The 20,248-nt window shown below is 36.9% G+C and overlaps 1 protein-coding gene across 2 annotated transcripts in view; it reads right to left on the bottom strand.

Moving 5' to 3' along the window:
- The window catches only part of COL14A1 (collagen type XIV alpha 1 chain), a 249,753-nt gene that overhangs the window by 131,178 nt on the left and 98,327 nt on the right, over positions 1-20,248 (bottom strand). For both annotated transcript variants that reach the window (XM_031947145.1, XM_031947146.1), the window contains exons 15-19: positions 17,019-17,145; positions 13,916-14,055; positions 11,514-11,646; positions 3,730-3,792; positions 1,410-1,561 (exon numbers count right to left, since the gene is read on the bottom strand). In XM_031947145.1, the coding sequence (XP_031803005.1) occupies positions 1,410-1,561; positions 3,730-3,792; positions 11,514-11,646; positions 13,916-14,055; positions 17,019-17,145 (615 nt within the window). The remainder of the gene's footprint in view (positions 1-1,409; positions 1,562-3,729; positions 3,793-11,513; positions 11,647-13,915; positions 14,056-17,018; positions 17,146-20,248) is intronic.

Below are 20,248 nucleotides of genomic sequence, written 5' to 3'. Positions count from 1 at the left end.
AGCAAAGGCCATTTTAAAATCTCAACTTCTAAAAATAAATGGAAATTGAGGGAGGGTCAGTTGGTAGGAAACAATAACAATTCTTGCTGGAAAAAAATTCTTTGGGCATTCTCTATGGATTTTCTTGAGGGGAAAATGAAAAAAAGGTGGAAAAATTGTGGATTGGAAAGGCTAAAGGAAAAATATTCCAGTGCTATCGAACAACAACCAAAAAATATTATGTATAAAAATTATGTAAATGACTAGGAATCCTGCTGAATTCCACTAAATTTAAAAGCATAATAAGATTTGGTAAAATGCTAAAAAAAAAGTTTTTTAATTAAAAAAAGATCAGGGAAGACTATGACCCATTGTCTTAGGATTCTTGTGCCCAGCATGGCTCTCTAATAAAAAGGAAACATATGTGTACCTTATTTTAAGAAAGCTCAGTACTTTTTGGTCCAGTGTCTATGAGTCAGAGTGGTGTAGTGAATCTGGCTTTGGTAAAGTGGCTTTAGAATCAGGAAGATTGGGGTCCTAGGTCCACCTCCAACACTTAGCTGTGTGGTCCTGGGAAAGTCACCTTATTTCTGTGTGCTTATTTCTTTGAGGCAATTCTTAAGATTATAAATTGTAGCTGAATATCTAATGTGAATCATCTCACTAAATGTCCCTACCCAGAAAAATTTAATCAGAGGGTTTAAACCCCAAAGTTTAAAGCTATTAACTACAAACTTATAAATCGTATATGTTAGAGGATTTTACTAATATTTATAAAATGATTCTGTTTTTTCAACTGAGTTCCTTTAAACAATAACCTCTCCTAAAACAGTAAAGTTTTTGTTACAAATAAATCATTGGGCAAATGAACAAAAGTCAATTGTTCTCAGGAAGGACTGAGTTGAAAATTAATTAGAAACAAAGACATCAGCTAAGAATTATAATAGATTCAAATAACAAGCATTTATTAATCACTTAACTACGTGCCAGTTGCTGTGCTAGTCATTGGGAATGCAAGTACCAAGAATAAAATGTCAAAGAAAATATGAGAATAAAATGAAATTTTGTGACTTGCTTTTAAGACAATATCTATCTATGGAATTCAACAAAGTGGGTCTCTCTACTTTCTATTTTTCCAAGAATTTTGGTGGAGAAAGACAAGTAAATTTAAAATATAATCACCATTATTGCCATTTGTTATACATCTTTCCTTGTATTACTTTAGCATGCAAGCCATTATTGTTAACTAAATAGGAAGAGGAGCAAGATGATGAAAGGGGTTTTGGAGTGGAGTTAGAACCATGGAGGAAACTGGTAGTGAGGTTTTCATTAGTTAAGGATATTAATCTCCAAGAATGAGCGTCCTCTGTTAGCGCTGTGTTAGTTAGAAAGCTCTTCAGGGTTTCTAGACAGCTTAAAATCATACAGACCGTTCCTATCACTTCTTCAGCATGGTCTCCTTTAGCAGTAAGATAGGTCACCCTGAAATGCTCCACTCTGTTGTCTGAAATGTCCCATTTTACCCGAAGGCTAGAAGTAGATTCATCATCTACAACCAGGTTTCTGATTCCTGTTCGGAAAACTAGAACAAATATAATTGAGAATTAAAGAACTCTTAATGGATGATGCTTCTAAAGAGGTACCCAGGCTTTTGAAGAGATGGATTTTAGTAACTGCAACTCTACCCCAGCAAACATAAAGGAGGAAAAGTAATATAGCTCTGCATCCCCTAAAATCATCCTGTTTGGACTTAGAGGGGAACATGAAATAATAAGAAAGGCATTTACTTTCAGTGGGGAAAAAAATTAAAGTAGCTTTGTCTTCAAGGTATACCCAAGAACATTTAGTCTGTCATTTCTGGATAAGCACTAAAGATATTAATGCAATAAACTCTTCCCATCCTTCTGGCTCCAAGAGAATTAATTTTTGGATAACAGAAATTAATATATCGAAGGATTTGATTCTGTATCTCCAATACATTAGCACAATGCCTATCATCACAGCAACATTAAAATGTTTGTGGATTGTTTTGAATTCGGTTGTTTATCCTTGACATCTTGATTTGTATGTAAATTGGACTTAAATGAGGCAAAGTGACACAAGATCATCAATCTCACTCTCTCTTCCTAAGTCATTAGTCTAATGGCAAGAAAAAAGTCAAGATGACTGTCCATCAGTGGAAGACCTTGATATCTTCAATGCTTGATCCAGTTAGTTTTAAGTGGTCCACAGTGTCTCCTTTAGATGCCTTTATGGTCACTTTCAACAAATTCTGTTCATTCTGCTCTTCTCATCTGTTCATTTTGCTGAGGAAAGTCTTCAAATAGCTGGGGTAGACATTCTTCTAATTCACTAAGTGTTCCAAGTTCTATAGGTTACCTTCAACCTGGTTTAGCCTGTCTACCAATATGATTTAGGATTATGACTGCTGCTCAAACTATGTTTCTTGAAACCACAGATGAGAATTGAATGCCAGGTGGACACCAAAGGTGAAGGAGTAACCTTGAAAGGGGCTTGGCAAGCCCCTCATACCAAGTGCTCCCAAGAATTTCACACCGTACCAGCATTCCATTTAGTACATAAAGGATCATCTACCTTTGAATGTATGCAGATGTGTAATATGGTATCCTAATTCTCATGTGCATCCTAACTCCTCCACCCTAACCTTCCCCAAACTCATCACCTTCTTTATACTTGTTTTAAATGCCAGCTGATCTTAATGAAGTATGACCCTGTTGCCCTTTATTTAGATCACATTCCTCTCTGTTCCTGTGTACCACTGGGATGAATTTCTCCACCCTTTCTAACAATTTTTCTATTCTCTTTCTTTCTGATGTCAAACTTGTCAAGTGAGGGCTCTAAATCCACTGCCTCTATTTCTTATTGCTCATTCCCCTTTTAATCTGATTTTTATCACAAGGTCACCAACAATTTCCTTTTAGTTAAATCCAGAAGCTTTAGGTTTCATCTTTCTTGACTTTTCTCCAAAATGATATTGTTATCCATATGTTTTTTCTTGGTACTCTTTCCTCTCTCCATTTCCATGACACTGTGATATTCTGCTTTTCCTCCTAAGGAGGATTGTGTTGGTATGTGTGTTTCCCATATGGGTTTCTCTTCCTTCTTCCTTGCAGGGACCTTATCTTGTACTTATTTTGTATCTCTCATAGTAGTACTACCCACAAAGCAACTGGCAATTTCCCCAAGGTTTTTGAGATTAGAAAACATCTTTCATTCATCTATCACTTTTTACTTTTTAAAGTGATTATTGCATCTCACAATGTCTTCTCTCTATAAAACAGATTAGATTAGTGATACAGCAGATAGAGCACCAAGTCTGGAAGCAGGAAGACCTAAATTCAAACCTAGGCTCAGACATTCATTTGGGATACAGACCCAGTAATGGCACTGCTGGGTTAAAGGATATGCGCAGTTTGATAGGCCTTTGAGCAGAGTTCCAAACTGATCTTCAGAATGGTTGGATCAGTTCACAGCTCTACCAACAATGCATTAGTGTCCCAGTTTTCCCACATCCCCTCCAATATTTATCATTATCTTTGTCATCTTAGACAATCTGAGAGTGTATAGTGGTGCCTCAGAATTGTCTTAATTTGCATTTCTCTGTTCAATAGTGACAATCTCCATTTCTTAATTAAAAAAGAAAAAAGAGCACTAAATATGACACAGTTTCTGCTTTAATCAAATTCCTGATGGAGAAAATGGGCAGACACAGCATTTATTTATCCTTACCTGAAGTTACTGGGCCAGTGGGAGATACAGTGGTAACAGTAGATACTGTTGAAGGAGCATCAACTGAAAACAGAAATCACTTGTTAGAATTTCTCAAGATGGAAAACCATTGTTTTGAAATGATATTAGGCCACCCAAATATGATATCATCTCACCACCTCAAAATTGTCTATAACCTCCAGTAGGTCCCTATCACTTCTAGAATGAAATATTAAGTTCTTTCTATTAAGCATGTAGAACTCTTTACATTATGCCTCCTTCCTATCATGTTACTCATCTCCAGGCCTGCTTGTTTTCTTCACATGTGATGTTCCATTTTCCAACTCCATGCCTCTGTCTAGAATATCTCCCCAGTCTGAGATCATCTCTTTTTCCTTTCTTCTGCCTCTTGGAATAATTGACTTCCTTCAAGATTCAGCTCAGGCAATCACCTTCTGAGTTTTTTTTTTGTCCTCTCCCACACACTCCTTTTCTTCTAAAGTTATCTTGTATGTCATCTACTTTGTTTTTATTTGCTGTATATACCTATTTGTGGATATACTGAATCCTCTGTTAGAATATAAATTCCTTAAAGGCAAGGATTATTTCAATTTTGTTTGTGTAACCCTTATGCTTAAAAAAAATACCTAATACTTGAAAAGCAAACAGAAAGTGCTTGTGGATTGATTTTTAAGGATGTCTCTGAAAGGTGCCAAGAAGATAGGGAGTAGGTAGAATGAGACTCATAATGTAGGCTGCAGAATCCAGTATGGTTTGCTGGGAAAGTGTTTCTAAAGATGAAGTCCTTGGTGAGACATAGCCCAATACAGAAAGGGGCTTAACCTGGAGGGGAAAGGCTAAGTGTCCTTAAAGCAAAGGCTTCTGTATTTATTTGTGAGTGATCACACTCTGGACCACCTCCAAAGCTCTTTAGTCTCAACTGAATATGCTGAATGTGGAGTAATGCAGAGTTCTTTTCATCCTGGAACTGCCCCAGCCATCCCAGAAAGCAATGTCCCACACACCTCCCCCACTTCTTGAGATCGGCCTAAAATCTATTTTTTTTTTTTTTTTAATTTTGAGAGATGCCATTGCCTTCAGGGACCCTTACGCTATTACCCTGGGGGATGGTTTTTGGCCATAGGTAGACCCAGGTTTATTTTAAGGGTAGGTAATTATTAAGTGAAAGATAAGTGTACAGACTTTGAACTATTGGGAATGGTCCAAGGCTAGAGGAGACTCAGCCAGGAGGAGAAAGGCTGAGCATCCCTAGTGCCAGGGCTAATCACATTCCAGCTTGAATCAGCTGGACAGCTCTTCAGCCTTAGGCTAGTATGCTAGGCGCTTTGCAGGGCAGAGGGCTGATAGGGTGCACCGAGTTATCTCTGAAGTTGCAGTCATTCCCCACCCCTTCCTCCGTCTCCTTCCATCACCTCTGCCAGGTATCACCTTTAGGTGCTAGAAGAAGAGCACGCAGCAATAACCCAGCATTGCCTCTGGCTCCTTGATCTCTCCTCGAAAGCCCCCTCCTCTATATTTTGAGGGATACTAAGGCTTTAAGGATTATGCTTTCAGACACAGTTTTAATCTGAGTTCCAGAGCTGGGGAGCCAGTTTTGGCTTTACAGAAATTATGATCCCAGACATGTTTCAAAGGCTGGTGGTAACGGAGCAGCAGCGTTGTGTATAGGAGTTGCACTCTTCCAGAAAGCACATCTGCTGCAATTTAGTCCAATCCATACTTTCGCAAGAATTCTTTCTTTGAAACCAGATCTAACAAGTGGTCATCCAGCCTCTGCTTGAAGAATGAATCTGACCACTTGGGGAAGACCTCGATGTTAGGTTCTTTTTCTCTTAAGTTGAGCCTTTTTCTGTCCCGGGCTATCTGCCACCAAAGGACTCCATCTTGAGGAACACTTCCCCAATAAGCCATACTGGATTCTGCAGCCTACATTATGGGTCTCTTTCTACCTATTACCTATCTTCTCTGCACCTTTCAGAGATAGCCTTAAAAATCAATCCACAAAAGCACCTTCTGCTTGCTTCTGCGCATTGCTTCTAGTTTGGCTTTCTAGGGGATAGGCATTAGAACAAGTCACGGGGAACTCTTTAAATGCTTTAAGATAGCTAACAAGATTTCTGCAAACTCAGATGTGTGTTTACCAGTGCTTGTTTCTCTGCCTCCTTTCATAAACTTATTCAGAGCATGCAGACACCTCCTCTCTCCTGATGTATGGATTAAAGTGACAGCAATGGAAGGTCCTAAAGCCCCAGATCTGTGGGACTTGGATATTGAAAAAAAGAGAAATGCTCAATCATCCTAAGTAGGGGGTCTAAGGATCCTTGTGTATTGGAGGCAGGGGAGGGACGAAGACTGGAGAAGTTCCAACGGTCCTTACTAGGGTATGGAGTGTAAAGTGTGGGTGTTGGGTGTGAGACGCTCACACACAATGTAAAGATGAGCAGACTTTCTCTGTAAGCCCAGTTTTTACCCCCTCTTGGCTTTCTTTTGTCTCCACGGTGCAAATGGCTGGGTACTTTATCCACTGGACTAAATGATCTGGAATCATAGAATCTGAGAGTAGGAAGGAACCTCATTGGATTTTCTAGTCCAATACATATACTTAAGGAATCCTCCCTAGACAGTTGCACAGGCTGTCAGAATGAAAGACCTAAATTCAAATCTGGCCTCTGACACTTAGTACCGTATGACCCAGGGCAAGTCATTTAATCCTGTTTCCTTCATTTTCCTTGTCATAAAGAGAGGGAGAAGGAAAGGGCAAACCACTCCAATATCTTTGCCAAGAAACCCTCAAATGGGGTCACAAAGAATTAGACATGATTGAAAATAGCTAAACAGCAGTAGCCGATATTTTGTCTTTCATATCTCCCCCCTCCCTATTTGATTTCTTTCCCCTGACCACCCTCATATACAAGTACCTGGCATGTGTTTGGTGATATATAAATGCTTGTTTCTTTTCCTTCCTTTCTCCTATCTCCCAGAGCGCTTGGTTCTGACATACGAGGCACTGAGTTTTACCTTTTTTTAAAAAATTGTATAAGGACATTTTCTTCTAAATTCTTTATCTAGGTTAGAGAAAAGGTGTTTTTTATTTTTCTGAAGTGGTAGAATTCAAAGGGTAGATAAGACTTTATTTCTTCAAGGAAAGCTGGAGGAGTGTTTTTTTTTTTTGGGGGGGGGGGGAGGAAATGTTTCCAATTTCCCTTTTCCTGAGAATAAAAAGATTCCTCTTAATCTCTCCCAAAAAGTTCCATTGTTTTAAAAACAAAACTCTTTGGAAGGGAAATTTTGGAAGTTGGAGATGAGGGTGGGGAAGAACAATGAAGTTGATGTGTTAGTTTCATGCTGGAGGCCATATAGTTTTATGGAATTTATTTATCTTTATAAAAAACATTATTCAATGGCAAGAAAGTATTTGAAATTTCTATTACTCAAGAAAGTACATTCTGATAAATTTATAGTCTTTCAGAAACTTGGATAGCTGCAAAGAACTTGATGCAATAGGATCTGTGATTAGGTGACCTGATGAACACACACACACAAACACACACACACATACACACACACACACACACACACACACACACACACATCCAGTGTTTCTAGTTTTCTGTGTATGTCATAGAGCCTTAACTTGGGTGGGGTTTCTTTTTTCCCAGAAGTTCAGTTCTTCTGCCAGCTCCACAGAAGAGGAAAGTATAGCAGAATAGAGTAGATTATCCCTACAGAGATCTGGTAATTCAGTAATATGAACCTTTTCCTCATCCTATCCCTTCCCCCTCCCCCCCAAGCTGTGGAATTGCCATGGTCAGTACTAAGAAGAGGCAAGGAGGAACTCTTTACTAATTTTATCTGATTTAGATCAGTCAATCAAAAAGCTTTTTTTCATCTGCTATATGCTAGGCACTGTCCTAAGCACTGAGGATACACAAAAAATTTAAAAATTTCCTATTATAAAAAGTTGACATTCTAAAAGAAGAAACAAATATCTGTATAAATCTATCCAGCATAAAAAGAAATGAAAAAATACAAATATGTACAAAATAATTAAATACAAGGTAGTTTGAGAAAGAAATCACTAAGTTATGTGTGTGTATATGTTTCATTATCCAAGGAAGAAATTCATGATATCAAAACCCAAAGGGCCAAAAATAAAATTGCTCCAAATGGCTAATAATTTGATGAGTGCAAATTAAAGCAACTTAAGGTTCCCTTCACATCCAAGAGATAAGCAAAGGTGATTAAAAAGTAGAAAATGACAACTGTTGGAGGAGTTGTGGGGATAAAATGTCATTTAGGTTTTAAATTATTTAAAATAAAATAATTATTTTATTCACAAATTCAAACAACAATTGTCTCTGTTTGTAGAATCCTAATGTCAGCTTCTTGGGGAAAAGTAATGATCCAAACATTCTTGGAAAGCAATCTGGAACTGTCCATAAAGTCATTAATAGAGCAAGTATCCTTTAACTCAGTTATACAATAAGGGGAATTCCCCTCCCCTCCAACATCAACTACAGAGAATCTTAAATGTTAAAACCAAAGGGATCTTTTAATCCAGTCCTCTTCAAAAGAGAAAATGGTACCTCAGTGAGTGAAGAAACTTGCCCAAAAGAAGATATGGGGATAGAATTCAGGTTTTCTTACTCTCTTCCCAACCTAGTGCTCTTTTCCTTATTTCCTTAATTTTTCCTTATATTCTTTAAATCAAATTAGCAATGGTCAGAGTCTAAACTGAGACCTCTTCTTAAATTAAATTTCATTTCATTAAAAAAGAATTTCTAGTCTATCAATAGAATTATTATGTAGAAGCTGAGGCGGCTCAGTAGAAAGTCATGGAGAAGTTATGAAGACTTCAGATCCTGTTTCAGACACTTATTTGCTGTGTAATCCTGGGTAAATCACTTAATTTGTTTGCTTCAATTTCCTTAATTGTAAAATGAGGATAATAATAGCATCTATCCCTCAGGATCAAATGAGATAATATTTTTATGAGGCTAGCACAGTGCCTGGCATATAGTAGGAACCATATAAATACTTTGCTGTTCAATTGTGTGGTGTCATTTGGGGTTTTCTTGGCAAAGATACTGTAGTAGTTTCCTATTTCCTTCTCTAACTCATTTTTATAGATGAGGAAACTGAGAGAAATGGGGCTAATTAGCTTGCCCAGGGTCACACAGCTAGTAAGCATCTGAGGCCAGATTTGAATCTGAAAATGAATCTGTCTGACTTCAGGCCCAGAGCTCCATTCACCATGCCATTCAGTTGTCCAAATAAATACTAGTTACTTATTACAATTATTATTATTCTGGCGTCACTTTAAACCGTTTCTATAGGACAAAATGCCATTTAGGTTATTTTAATTATTTGATCCATAAACCCACATAATAATTGTCTGTTTGTAGAGTCCTAATGTGAGCTTCTCAGGGAAAGACAGGGAATTGCTTTGGGCTTGAGTACTGGACAGAATATCAAATCTGGAGTCAGAAAGACTCATTTCCTGAGTTCAAATCTGGCCTCAGATTCTTATTAGCTGTGTGATCCTGAACAAGTCACTTAACCCTTAACCTCAGTGTTCTCATCTGTAAAATGAGCTGGAGAAGGAAATGACAAAGCACTGCAGTATTTTTAAACCAAGAAAACCTCAAAAAGGGTCATGAAGAATTGGATATGACTGAACAACAGTAAACTTGTTTTACAGCATAGGGTAGGATGGATAGACGTTATCTTGAAGTTTTCATAATCCCAACCAGTCTTGCAAAAAGGATCCATTGGAAAGACTAGAGATCTTACTGCATCCAGAACTCTTAGTGTGTGGATAGAATCACCAGATGCTTGTGTCGTATAATTGGAAAGGCTTGGAGAATGACAGGCATAAGAGATGGAAGGAAGGGGCTATAGAAATTATCCAGACCAAAATTCATAAAAATATTACAGCTGAAAGAGATCATCTTGTCATAATATCATAAATTTCAAACTGGAAGAGATCTTAGAAGTCACTGGGGCCAGCTTCTTCATTTTAGAAATGAAGAAATGAAGATCCAAAGAGATTGACTTGTCCAATGCCAAACAGACAGTGAGTAGTGGAGATGGAATTAGAATCCTGATCATTCCAAAATCCAAGTTTCAGCGACTGTGAGACTTGATAAGGACCTTGGTAATTCTGTAGTTGAATTTATCCTGGGCTGAGCCCTTGCACTCTGCTACCATTGCTGGCATTTCCCTCTTAGCACATAAGCTCTTTGTGAGGTGGGATTGTTTCATTCTTGTACTTGTATCCCTATCATCTAAGACAGGCTCTTGCACATCGTAGATGCTGCTTACTAGATGTTTCTTGGTGCTTATTTTTGGGGCTGTTAGGTAGTGCCATAGTGCACAGAGCACTATTTTCCTGAACTTGAATTCCTGAACCACTTACTAGAGGTATATGATTGGGTAAGTCATTCAACCCTGTTTGCCTCAGTGTCCTTCTCTGTAAAATGAATTGAAGAAGGAAAAGATACTCCAGTATCTTTGTCAAGAAAACCTCAAATGGGGTCACAAAGAGTCAGGCATGACTGAAAATAACTGAATAACAAAAGTAAAAAACCATTGATTGCCATCTCCAGTTCCACCAATCCTTCTTGCCTATTCAAATAATCACCTATACCGTTATCTTACTTTTGGCAGAGTGAATAAAGTTCTTAGCTTGATATCAGGAAAAACAGAGTTCAAATCCATAGAAATTATCCAGATATTTACTGTATAAACTATATAATGGTGAGCAAACCACTTAATCTCCACTTGCCTCGGTTTCCTCAACTATAACATGGGAATAATAAGAGCACTTACCTCACAGTTCTCTTATGGGGATCATTTGAAATATTTGTAAAGTGCTTAGCATAGTGCCTAGACATAGTAAGCATCTGATAAATGCTTATCCTATTCCTTTCCATTGCTTTCCCTTCCTTCAAAAATCTGACCTCATAGTTACTTTTGAGTCCCTTGTGTCCTTATTATATAGCCACTGATGTCCTGCCAGTCCTAATCTAGAATCATGTTTATCTTCAACACTCTAATCCAAGGTTATATGAGTTGTTCTCCATGACCTTCCCTCTTTTCATTCTTTTTTTTCTACATTGCCTTTCTTTCTCTACCATTTCATAACCATCCCCAAGCCATTTTGCCTCTGTACTCATCCCCCTTTCACTGCTGATCTCTGTTCTATACCTGTTTGCCCACAGACTCTCTGTGCTTTATTAAAGTATGCCATGAAGCTTCAATTCCCAGGGCCATTGTAGTCTTTCCTGGTAAGTACCCAAAGAAGAGATGTGCCTGTCCCATTTCATAATTTCATAAGTCAACTAGCATTTCTAGTTACTTATAAACTTACTCTACCAAATAAAAGGGAGATGGGGGATGATCAAAGGAACCAGAACAAAATATAATTTTAGCACATATAGTTCTTCCATTTGAGTCACTAACAGCTTAGAATTTAAAGGCAAAAGAGGGGCACTGTAGCCAGAAGATGATAGTTAATATATATATGTTATCTATAAAGGACAACTATTCTTCCCTATAAACACACTAACAGGAACTCATTGAGCAAACTGTTATCTGACACTTGGGTCTGAAGACAATGAGATACAGGTAGATTTCAGTGGGAGAGGCTAAGTCTCACTCATGTCAGGGGCTCTAGAGGGAAAAAAGAAACCTTAATCTGATGAATGCAGGAAAACAGGTCTAGAATTGTGTTTAATGAAACAATTTTGTCTAGCAGCATTCCAGTTTGTCTCATGACTTACGTGTAGTTCCAACAGCAGTCAACACCTCTGTCTCACTTTCATCACTGAGTATAGCCAACAAGGAAACTTCGTACTCTGTGCCAGGTTGTAGACCTTCAATAATATATGTGTCTTCATCCTCATTTAAGACAACCTGAAATAGATTTGGTCAGCTGTCACAAATGGTGAAAAAGAAGAAAACGAAGAAGGAAATAGAAAAGAAGAAAATGGAAAAAGGAGAAGGAGGAAGAGAAGGGGAAAGGAGGGGTAGAAATATATCATGAAGCCAGTAAAGAAAGCATAACAATATGCTCTCCTAATTGAAACCAATTGACTTAATTCAAGATTAAGTAATTTCACTGGTTTGGCCATGGCCTCCACTGATATAGGTCACAACTTCTTTCATGTCTTCACAATTTCTTTGATAGTCTTCATGAGCTGTGTCTGAAAACATCACTATTCACTGACAAAACTTTTGATTGATACAATATTTAGATTGTAATCTATTTTAATGCTCGAGTCTATTTTTCAACTAACTAGCCATACTTTTTCCATTTGCATGTGTAAGTTAATTTTTAAAAAATTAATTAAAGAGTAATTTAAGAGAAGATTTTAGATTTACATTAGTTTCAGCCGAGCATTATATCCTATCAAGATTTTTTTGTTGTTTTGCCATTTAGCATGTTAACATTTAGGTGATGCAGTGGATAGAGTACTAGGCCAATAGTCAGGAGGACTTAAATTCAAATTTTGCCCCAGATACTTACAAGATGGTTATACAGCTTGCTAACTGGTTAAGTATCATTTAACTTTTGCCTGCTAGAGTTTCCTCTAAGATAAAATAGAAATTATAATAGCACCTATCTTAGAGGGCTATTATGAAATAAAATGAGATAATAGCTGTAAAGCCACAGTACCTGTCACACAGTAGGTGCTTAATAAATGTTTGTTCTTTTTCTTAGCTGTCCATTCTAGTGTTATATCATCAGCAAATTTAATAGCAATACAATACATGCCTTTATCCAAATCATTGATGAATGTTAAATAGCACAAGGTCAATCACAAATCTCCAGGGCATTCCAGTAGAAACTTCCTTCTATACTACTCACCCCACTCCAAATCTACCTTTTAGTACAACCATGTCAAACAGGCAATCAACTTGGCTTGTTGCCTGTAACATTCTCCACTTTGACTTGTATCAGGTTAATACAAATTTAGAAAATATTTAACACAGTGAATAAAAATGTACTAAAACATAGATAATATTATATTTTAAAACTGTCAATATTCAGCCTGCAGGGATCCTTATGTATAATTTGGTTTCTCCATTTCTATTTGAGTGTAGCACCACTGATCTAGGCTACATGATTATCTTTTCCATAAAATTATCACAGGAAACTTTATCAATAATTGCAATGAAAAGATAAGGAGTCTCTTTTATCAGAGAAACAAAGGACTTTTAGAATATTGTGTGTGCTGTTAAATATGGTCACTGTAATTAGTTAATTTTGCTTAACTGATTATCTTTGTTTCAAGGGAGGCTTCCTTTGGTTAGGTGAGAAGAAGGATGCCATAGCCAGAAACAAATACAATGCAAAACTAAAAAGAATTGATAAAAATTATTAGAAATAAACAAAATCTCAGTAAACTACTTTTATAGCACTTCCCTGATCTATCAATCTTTTAACTCCACCAGAAAAAGAAAATAAATTTAGTTTTATATGATGTGTCTTAGTGAAGTCATGCTGGCTTTTTTATAGTCCTTTTTAAAATGTTCAATAACCAGCCCTTTATTTATAGTAGAAATTTGTCAAAAATGCACTGTCACTCAGTGTGCATTTGATCTTGAGCACTTCCCATCTCTTCTGCGATTGTTTTTCTTATATTAACTTTTTGTCATGGGATCTTAGTTACCTTATCTCTTCTGAAACATCTGTTTCCTATGTCTGTTAAAATCTCCCTCAAAATATAGGGTGCATGTTAGCAAATATCTGGCATCCAGAAATGGATGATAGTCATCAAGTTTGATAAGTGCTCTCTGTTATATACCCCAGTAAAAAGGAAGAGATAGGACAGGTGTAGTAGATAGAGTAATGGACCTAGAATTAAGAAGACATTTTCCTGAGTTCAAATCTGCCTTCACTTACTAGCTGTGAGACCCTGCACAAGTCATTTTTTTATACCTGTTGCCTTAGTTTTCCCATCTGTAAAATGAGCTGGAGATGGAAATGGCAAACCACTTTAATATCTCTACCAAGAAAACTCCAAAAAGGGGCATGAAGCCATGACCGAAATTACTGGACAACAACAAAATTCACTACCCCCAGGTTGAGAACTGCTTTAGGATCTTGTTCAAGACTCTCTCCTATGGAAAATTTAAGTAAATATTTTAACTTATGTACTGTTCTGCAGCTACTACTCACCTCTTCAACTTTTCCACCATATACAGGAATCCACATCAATTTTTGCCGGGCAACATCAGCAGACAAGGGCTTCCAACTCACTCTAAAACTGTCTTGTGATTCTTCATCAACCTCCAGATACTGTTGGGCTGGAATTTGCTCTGCAAGCCAAAGTTTTGGATTGTGTTAGGCAGATAAAAAATTGGCAGAGCCAACCCACAGAAACCTCCCTGAAGCCATTGGAACATTCAAGAATAACCATGAAGCAGCTGGGAAGTCTCCCCTAAAGACACAGTACAGAGCATTAAGAGAAAGTAAAAAGCACTTTTTTACTCCACTGAATTAATGTGGGGCTACACTTATTTTCCTACTGCTCACAAGGAGTATCAGTTGGAAAAACAATTTTTAAAACACCACCACCAAGTTTTCTTTTAAAGCAAGAGTTTCATTTAAGAGTTTATTTGTAATTAATAGAATGAAAGTATTTAAGCTGGAAATAACCTTAGAAGTAAGCTATTTAGTCCAAATATTTCATTTTATGGATCAGGAAGCTGAGTTTTCTTTAGATGAAGTGACTTACCCCAAGTCACTTCTGGATCTGAAATAAAACCTGGATCTGAAACAAAATCCTCTCATTCTACATCCAATCTTCTTTCCCCTACAGATGTCCACACCATTTTGTACATAATGTTGGACTACGATTTTAAAAACCTATTCAGGACCAACTCTATTAGATACTCTCTCTTTGGCTTTTAAAATAAATAGTAAAATTAAGGAAATTATATTTACTATTCTCCCAACTATTTTGCTGCAACCCATTGCAATAGCCCCCCAATCCATAGTTGGCTGTATTCTCTTCAGTGCTTTTTAACTCCCTAATGATATTATGAGCTCAGAGATCATTAGATGAAAACATAGATGGCTTGTGGCTCACTCACATCAGCAGATGATACAGAACTGGGAGAAATAGCTAAAATTTTGGATGACAGAAAGTATTTCAAAAGATTGAAAAAACAGACCAAATATAATAGAATAAAATTTACTGTCCATAAATGTAAAGTTCTGCACTTTGGTTCAAAACATCAACAGCAGTGGACAGGAGAGCAAAGGAGTAGCTTAACAACAATTTAAGCCCAAACTTAGGGCTTTTAGTTAACTTCCAAATTAATTTCAAAACATTCATAAAACAATGTTAATGAAGCTGCCAAAAATATTCATCATTCATTCACCATCTTTTGGCTTCATTAATGAAAGGATATTGACCAAGACAATGGAGCTAATAGCTAATTTTCCTTCAACCCCACACAGATAATTATGTTATGTGTTTTGCGTGTTGTTAAATGGGACATTAACAAAGTGAAATGCATCCAAAGGAAGGGAAATCATCTCCTAGATCTTAGAAGTACAAAGATAAAAATGCAACAGATTGCTCTCAAAGAATATTCTAAAAGTGAATTATACCATACAATTGAGACTCACTCTAGGTATATTAATGTGAAGAGATGAGAAAAGAGATAATAAGTTTATAGAGTCTTAGGATCATGGACCAAGGGCTGGAAGAGAATCTCAGAGATAACGTAGTCCAAATCACATATATATATATTTTTTTCCCCCACTTATATGTAAAAACAAAATTTAATCTTTGTTTTGTTTTGTTTTGTTTACAATTTTGAATTACAAATTCTTTCCCACTCTTTTCCTTTTCTCTCTTTTCTGAGAAGGCAAGCAATTTGATAGAGGTTGTACTTGTACAATCATGCAAGACATTTTTTTATTAGTCTTATTGAGGAAAAAAGCAGAGAAAAAACTCCAAGAAAAGTAGGATTTTTTTTTAATTGTTTTGATCTGAATTTAGACCCCACCAGTTATTTCTCTGAATGTGAACCAGCATTTTTCATCACAAGCCCTTTGGGATTTTCTCCAATTATTGTACTGCTGAGAATCGCTAGGTAATTCACAGTTGATAATTGTACATTATTACTGTTACTGTATATAATGACCCTGTTCACTTCACATTGCATCAGTTCATGTAAGTCTTTCCAGATTTTTCTGAAATCTATCTGCTCATCGTTTCTTTTTTTCCCTCATCATATCTTATTAAATCACATTTTATAGATAAAGAAATTGAGAACCAGGTAGATTAAATGATTCATTCAAAATCACTCAAGTAATAAGAAACAGATCCAGGATTTGAATTCTTTATAATCAGAACTTTTTTTTTTTTTTATGAGAGCAGGTGAAAAAAACAATTTGAAATTTAAATAAATGTAATATAGAGGGTCACAGACAGTGGGGGAACTTTCTTTGAGGTTTAAGATCCCCGAGGGAGCCTGCCAATAATGTCGGCTCTCATCTCCTCTTGGGGGCATCTCAGCCTTCTTGAGAAGTCAGGGGGGCATGAATACCTGTGTTCTACTTGAAGCAGAGATATTTACAGTAAAGAGGCATTTACATAATAATGGCAGGGTGCTTATAGATAGTACATGCTCAGTTCTCTGTGGTGATGTAATTGTGCTAAGGTATTTAAGGCTGAGAGAACTTGAAATAAAGGGACTCCAATTTTGACCATCCACGTGGGTCCCTGCCTCATCACTCCTCCTCTAAGACCAAGGTCTCAGGGTGGGCCTGAGATCCTCCAGAGAGCTAGTCTGGAGCGTACATTTTGGCACCCCCATTGTGGGACTCTAAAAAGCACACTACAAATTAAATATTACTTCTGGGTGTAAAGACAACAAAAATTGACTTTGCTTTCTGCCCCCTCAATTTGATAGGAAATGGGCAGCAGAGGCATCTAGATGGCACCGTGGATAGGTCATTGACCCTGGCATTAGGAGTACCTAGAGTTCAAAATTGGCCTCAGACACTTACAAGCTGTGTGACCCCGGGGAAGTCATTTAACCCTTATTACCTCCAAAAAAGAGGAGGGGGCAATAAGCAGACAGTGGAGGTAATGCAGCCTGCATTTTCTACTGGTTAAGAATAATGGCAGTGAAGAGAAATATGTCATTCCTTTCCAAAGTCAAAGTCAGAGTTGGAAAGACATTGCTATAAATTCTGCCTTCCTGAGATCTAAGTTGATACCAATTGCTCTTGAAAACATTTCAAAAACCGAATGAAGACTTACTTGTAGTAAAACTCCCCGTTAGAGGCTCAGACTGCCCTTCTTCATAGATGGAGGAAATGGCAACAGTATAATCTGTGAGGGCTGTCAAGCCTTTCAGTGAGTATGTGGAAACACGATCAACTTCAACCTGTAGAAAGTAAAAGTCATTACAGCTACATTTGATACTCTTTAAATACAGGAAACCAAAGCCATTTCATTATAGTCTGTGGCTGACTTGGCTGGCTGATAGTGACATAAATACTAGCAATACTGACATTCCATCGTGAATATGGTCAATTTATTAGCATATATTTCTGAATTTATATCTGTAAGTATTTCACTAATCAGTTAATCCTCATAACATCCCTGCAGATTAGGTCTGTACTATTTCCATTTTGCAGACAAGGCTGCTGAAGTGATACATAAACTAATATACATTGATTCCCCAGCTTCTGGGCTTCGACTTTGCCTCCTGAAGTCTGTTGTCTCATTAAGCAAGTAATGTAGGTTCTAGTTTAATCCCATGAAATTTTCATAGCTTTACAGTAGGATCAATTTCAAAGAAATCTGAAGAATAATTCTGGGCACATACTCTTATAAGTACGTGGCAAAATGTACAGAATGCTGGCCTTGAAAGCAAAAAAAACTTTCATGCAGATTATCATCATTATAATTTTAAACTTCATCTATTTTAACTGGTATAGTAGATGGCACATAGGTGTTTAATAAATGCTTATAAGTGGATTGATTTTGGTTGGTTTCAATCAATAAACATTTATTAAACACCCACTAATTGTTTTTTAATGTGTCAGGTACTACAAAAAGATGGATGGGTAGAATTCTAGACAGTAGATAGAGTGTTGAACTTGAAGTCAGGAAGATTTTACTTGAAATTTAGCTTCAGGTACTTATTTGCTGTGTGACCCTGAAGGATTATTGTTAAAATAATATATGATAATATTTGTAAAGCACTTTGCAAACCTTAAAGCAGTGGTCCTCAAACTTTTGTTCTCAATATCTTTATCCTATTAAAAATGATTGAGGATCAGTCCAAAGAGTTTTTGTTTATGTGGTTTATAGTTATAGATATTGATCACATTAAAAATAAAAACTAATTATGAATTTGTAGACTCTCTGAAAGGATTTCAGAGATTCCCAGGAAGCTCTGGACCAGACTTTGAGTACCATTGCGCTTAAAGTGTTATATGAATGCCATTATAATTTACCTCTTCTAAGCCTCAGTTTTCTGATCTGTAAAATAGAGATGATAATAATACTTACCTCCTACGGTTATTGAGAGGGTCAAATGACATAAAGTATGTAAAGTACTTTGCAAAATTTAAAATGCTACACTAATGTATTTTTGAGCATTTTTATTTTTTACATTTTTAAATATGCAAAAGTTCTTAATACCCCACCCTGCAAGGAGCTATTTTTAGAAGCAATATTGATCAGTCACATAAGAAGCTTCAGGAAGGAGGACCTAGCCTTAGGGAAACAAAGAGTAGAATCTCAAGAGAAGGAGGATGAAAAATGAAGATGCTTGGCAGTGGAGATGATTTGGGTGATGAGAAGAACAGACCATATGGACATAAAATTGGTTCCATGAGAAGACAGACCTATAAAAGACCCACCCCTAAGTTTCTGGCTGAGTTAGCTTGCCAAATAGTTCCACTAGTTGGAATTAGTCCAGGGCACCTTCCTAGAAGTCTCAGAATTTTTGCCTTTTCCTTTATTTCCTGAGCCACTGAAGTACAGTTATAAGCTACATGCTGCACAGCTAGCTCCTGAGCTGTCTTAGCTCTGGGGGCTTAGAGATATACAGCATCTAAATCTGTATTATCATAATTAAGCAATTTCTTTTAAGTTAGCATTTTTTCCCTCCCTTATGACAACTCCTTATTTTATAGATGTTGAGACAAGTGGGCTTTAGAAGGTAAAGGGATTCCTCACTGTCAGAGCTGGGCCCTGACTCTAAATGACCCAATACTCCAATCATGAAACAGTATTTTTGGTTATATGTATTAAGAACTGCCGTAAAAATCCTGTTTTAAGTATTTCCTTGTAGCAAGCAGTTGGCCCAGGATTCTTGAAAGTCATCTGAGCAAATGCCCTGTTCTGACAGGTTCTGCTGACCTAGAAGGACTTCATGCATGGTCCCAGTGACATGACTTTGCTATTATTGGGCCAACCAATGAAGAATAAATAGGCTTTGCTATTATTGGGCCAACCAATGAAGAATAAATAGGCTATGGAGCAGCCAAATGGCACAATGGATAGAGCATCCCCCCACTGGAGTCAGAGGACCTGAGTTCAAATATTACCTCAGGTACTTATTAACTGTATGGCCCCAGGGCAAGTCATCCCCAAATGCCTCCCTCACCAAAAAAAAAAAAGGAATATATAGGATATTGCCAGATCACTAACCAGGAGTGGCTGATTCACTTGGTCATAATGATTCATGAAACAGATAAAAATAAAAAATGGCACTCAGTTCTATGTGGCCTCCTTCAAGATCTGCATCCCATAGTCATATAAAGGAGAGGGCTAAAGAGGGAGAAGAGGGTACTGCAAACAGATAGTTGTTAGTCTATATACAAATATGAATTTAACCATTAACACTTTATTATGAATAACATATATATACATGTATGCATGTATACACATATATACATATATACACTTATGTACATACACATATATATACACACAAATACACACACATATATGTAGATATATGCAAAGCACTTTTCTCACAAGTGAGTTTCCCTAAATAAGTGAACCCTGTGCAAGGCTATTTGCCTATTATCACTTAGCAAGTAATAGTAATAATTCACATCTACACAGTGCTTCATGGTATGCAAAATGTTGTATATGTGTAATATACCCCATTTGATCCTTATAGGAGGATTATGATTATCCTTATTTTACAGAGAATGAAACTGGGGTTGAGATAAGTTAAATGATTTGCCCAGGATCATATGGACAGTATCAAAGGCTGAATTTGAACTCAGGTCTTCATAACTTTAGATCCACTGCTCTATCCATGGTGCCATCTATCTACCCCCTGCTTACTTAGTAATGAATATCAAAGAGAGGCTTTTTTCAATTCTTGCTGTAAGTGAAAGTAGAAAACACAACTGTCAGTCAAGAGAAAGGATAGCTCCTTAGTTCCCTTCAGAGAGATGAATAGAAAGGACCAATAAATATTATTTAACTGAGTGCTGAAAGTAAAAACAGCCTTTCATGTT

The sequence above is a fragment of the Sarcophilus harrisii genome, chromosome 1 (genome assembly GCF_902635505.1).
Source record: "Sarcophilus harrisii chromosome 1, mSarHar1.11, whole genome shotgun sequence".
In the NCBI taxonomy this organism is placed as follows: domain Eukaryota; kingdom Metazoa; phylum Chordata; class Mammalia; order Dasyuromorphia; family Dasyuridae; genus Sarcophilus; species Sarcophilus harrisii.
Note: the sequence above shows the minus strand (reverse complement) of the source record. Positions and strands in the feature narration are given on the sequence as shown.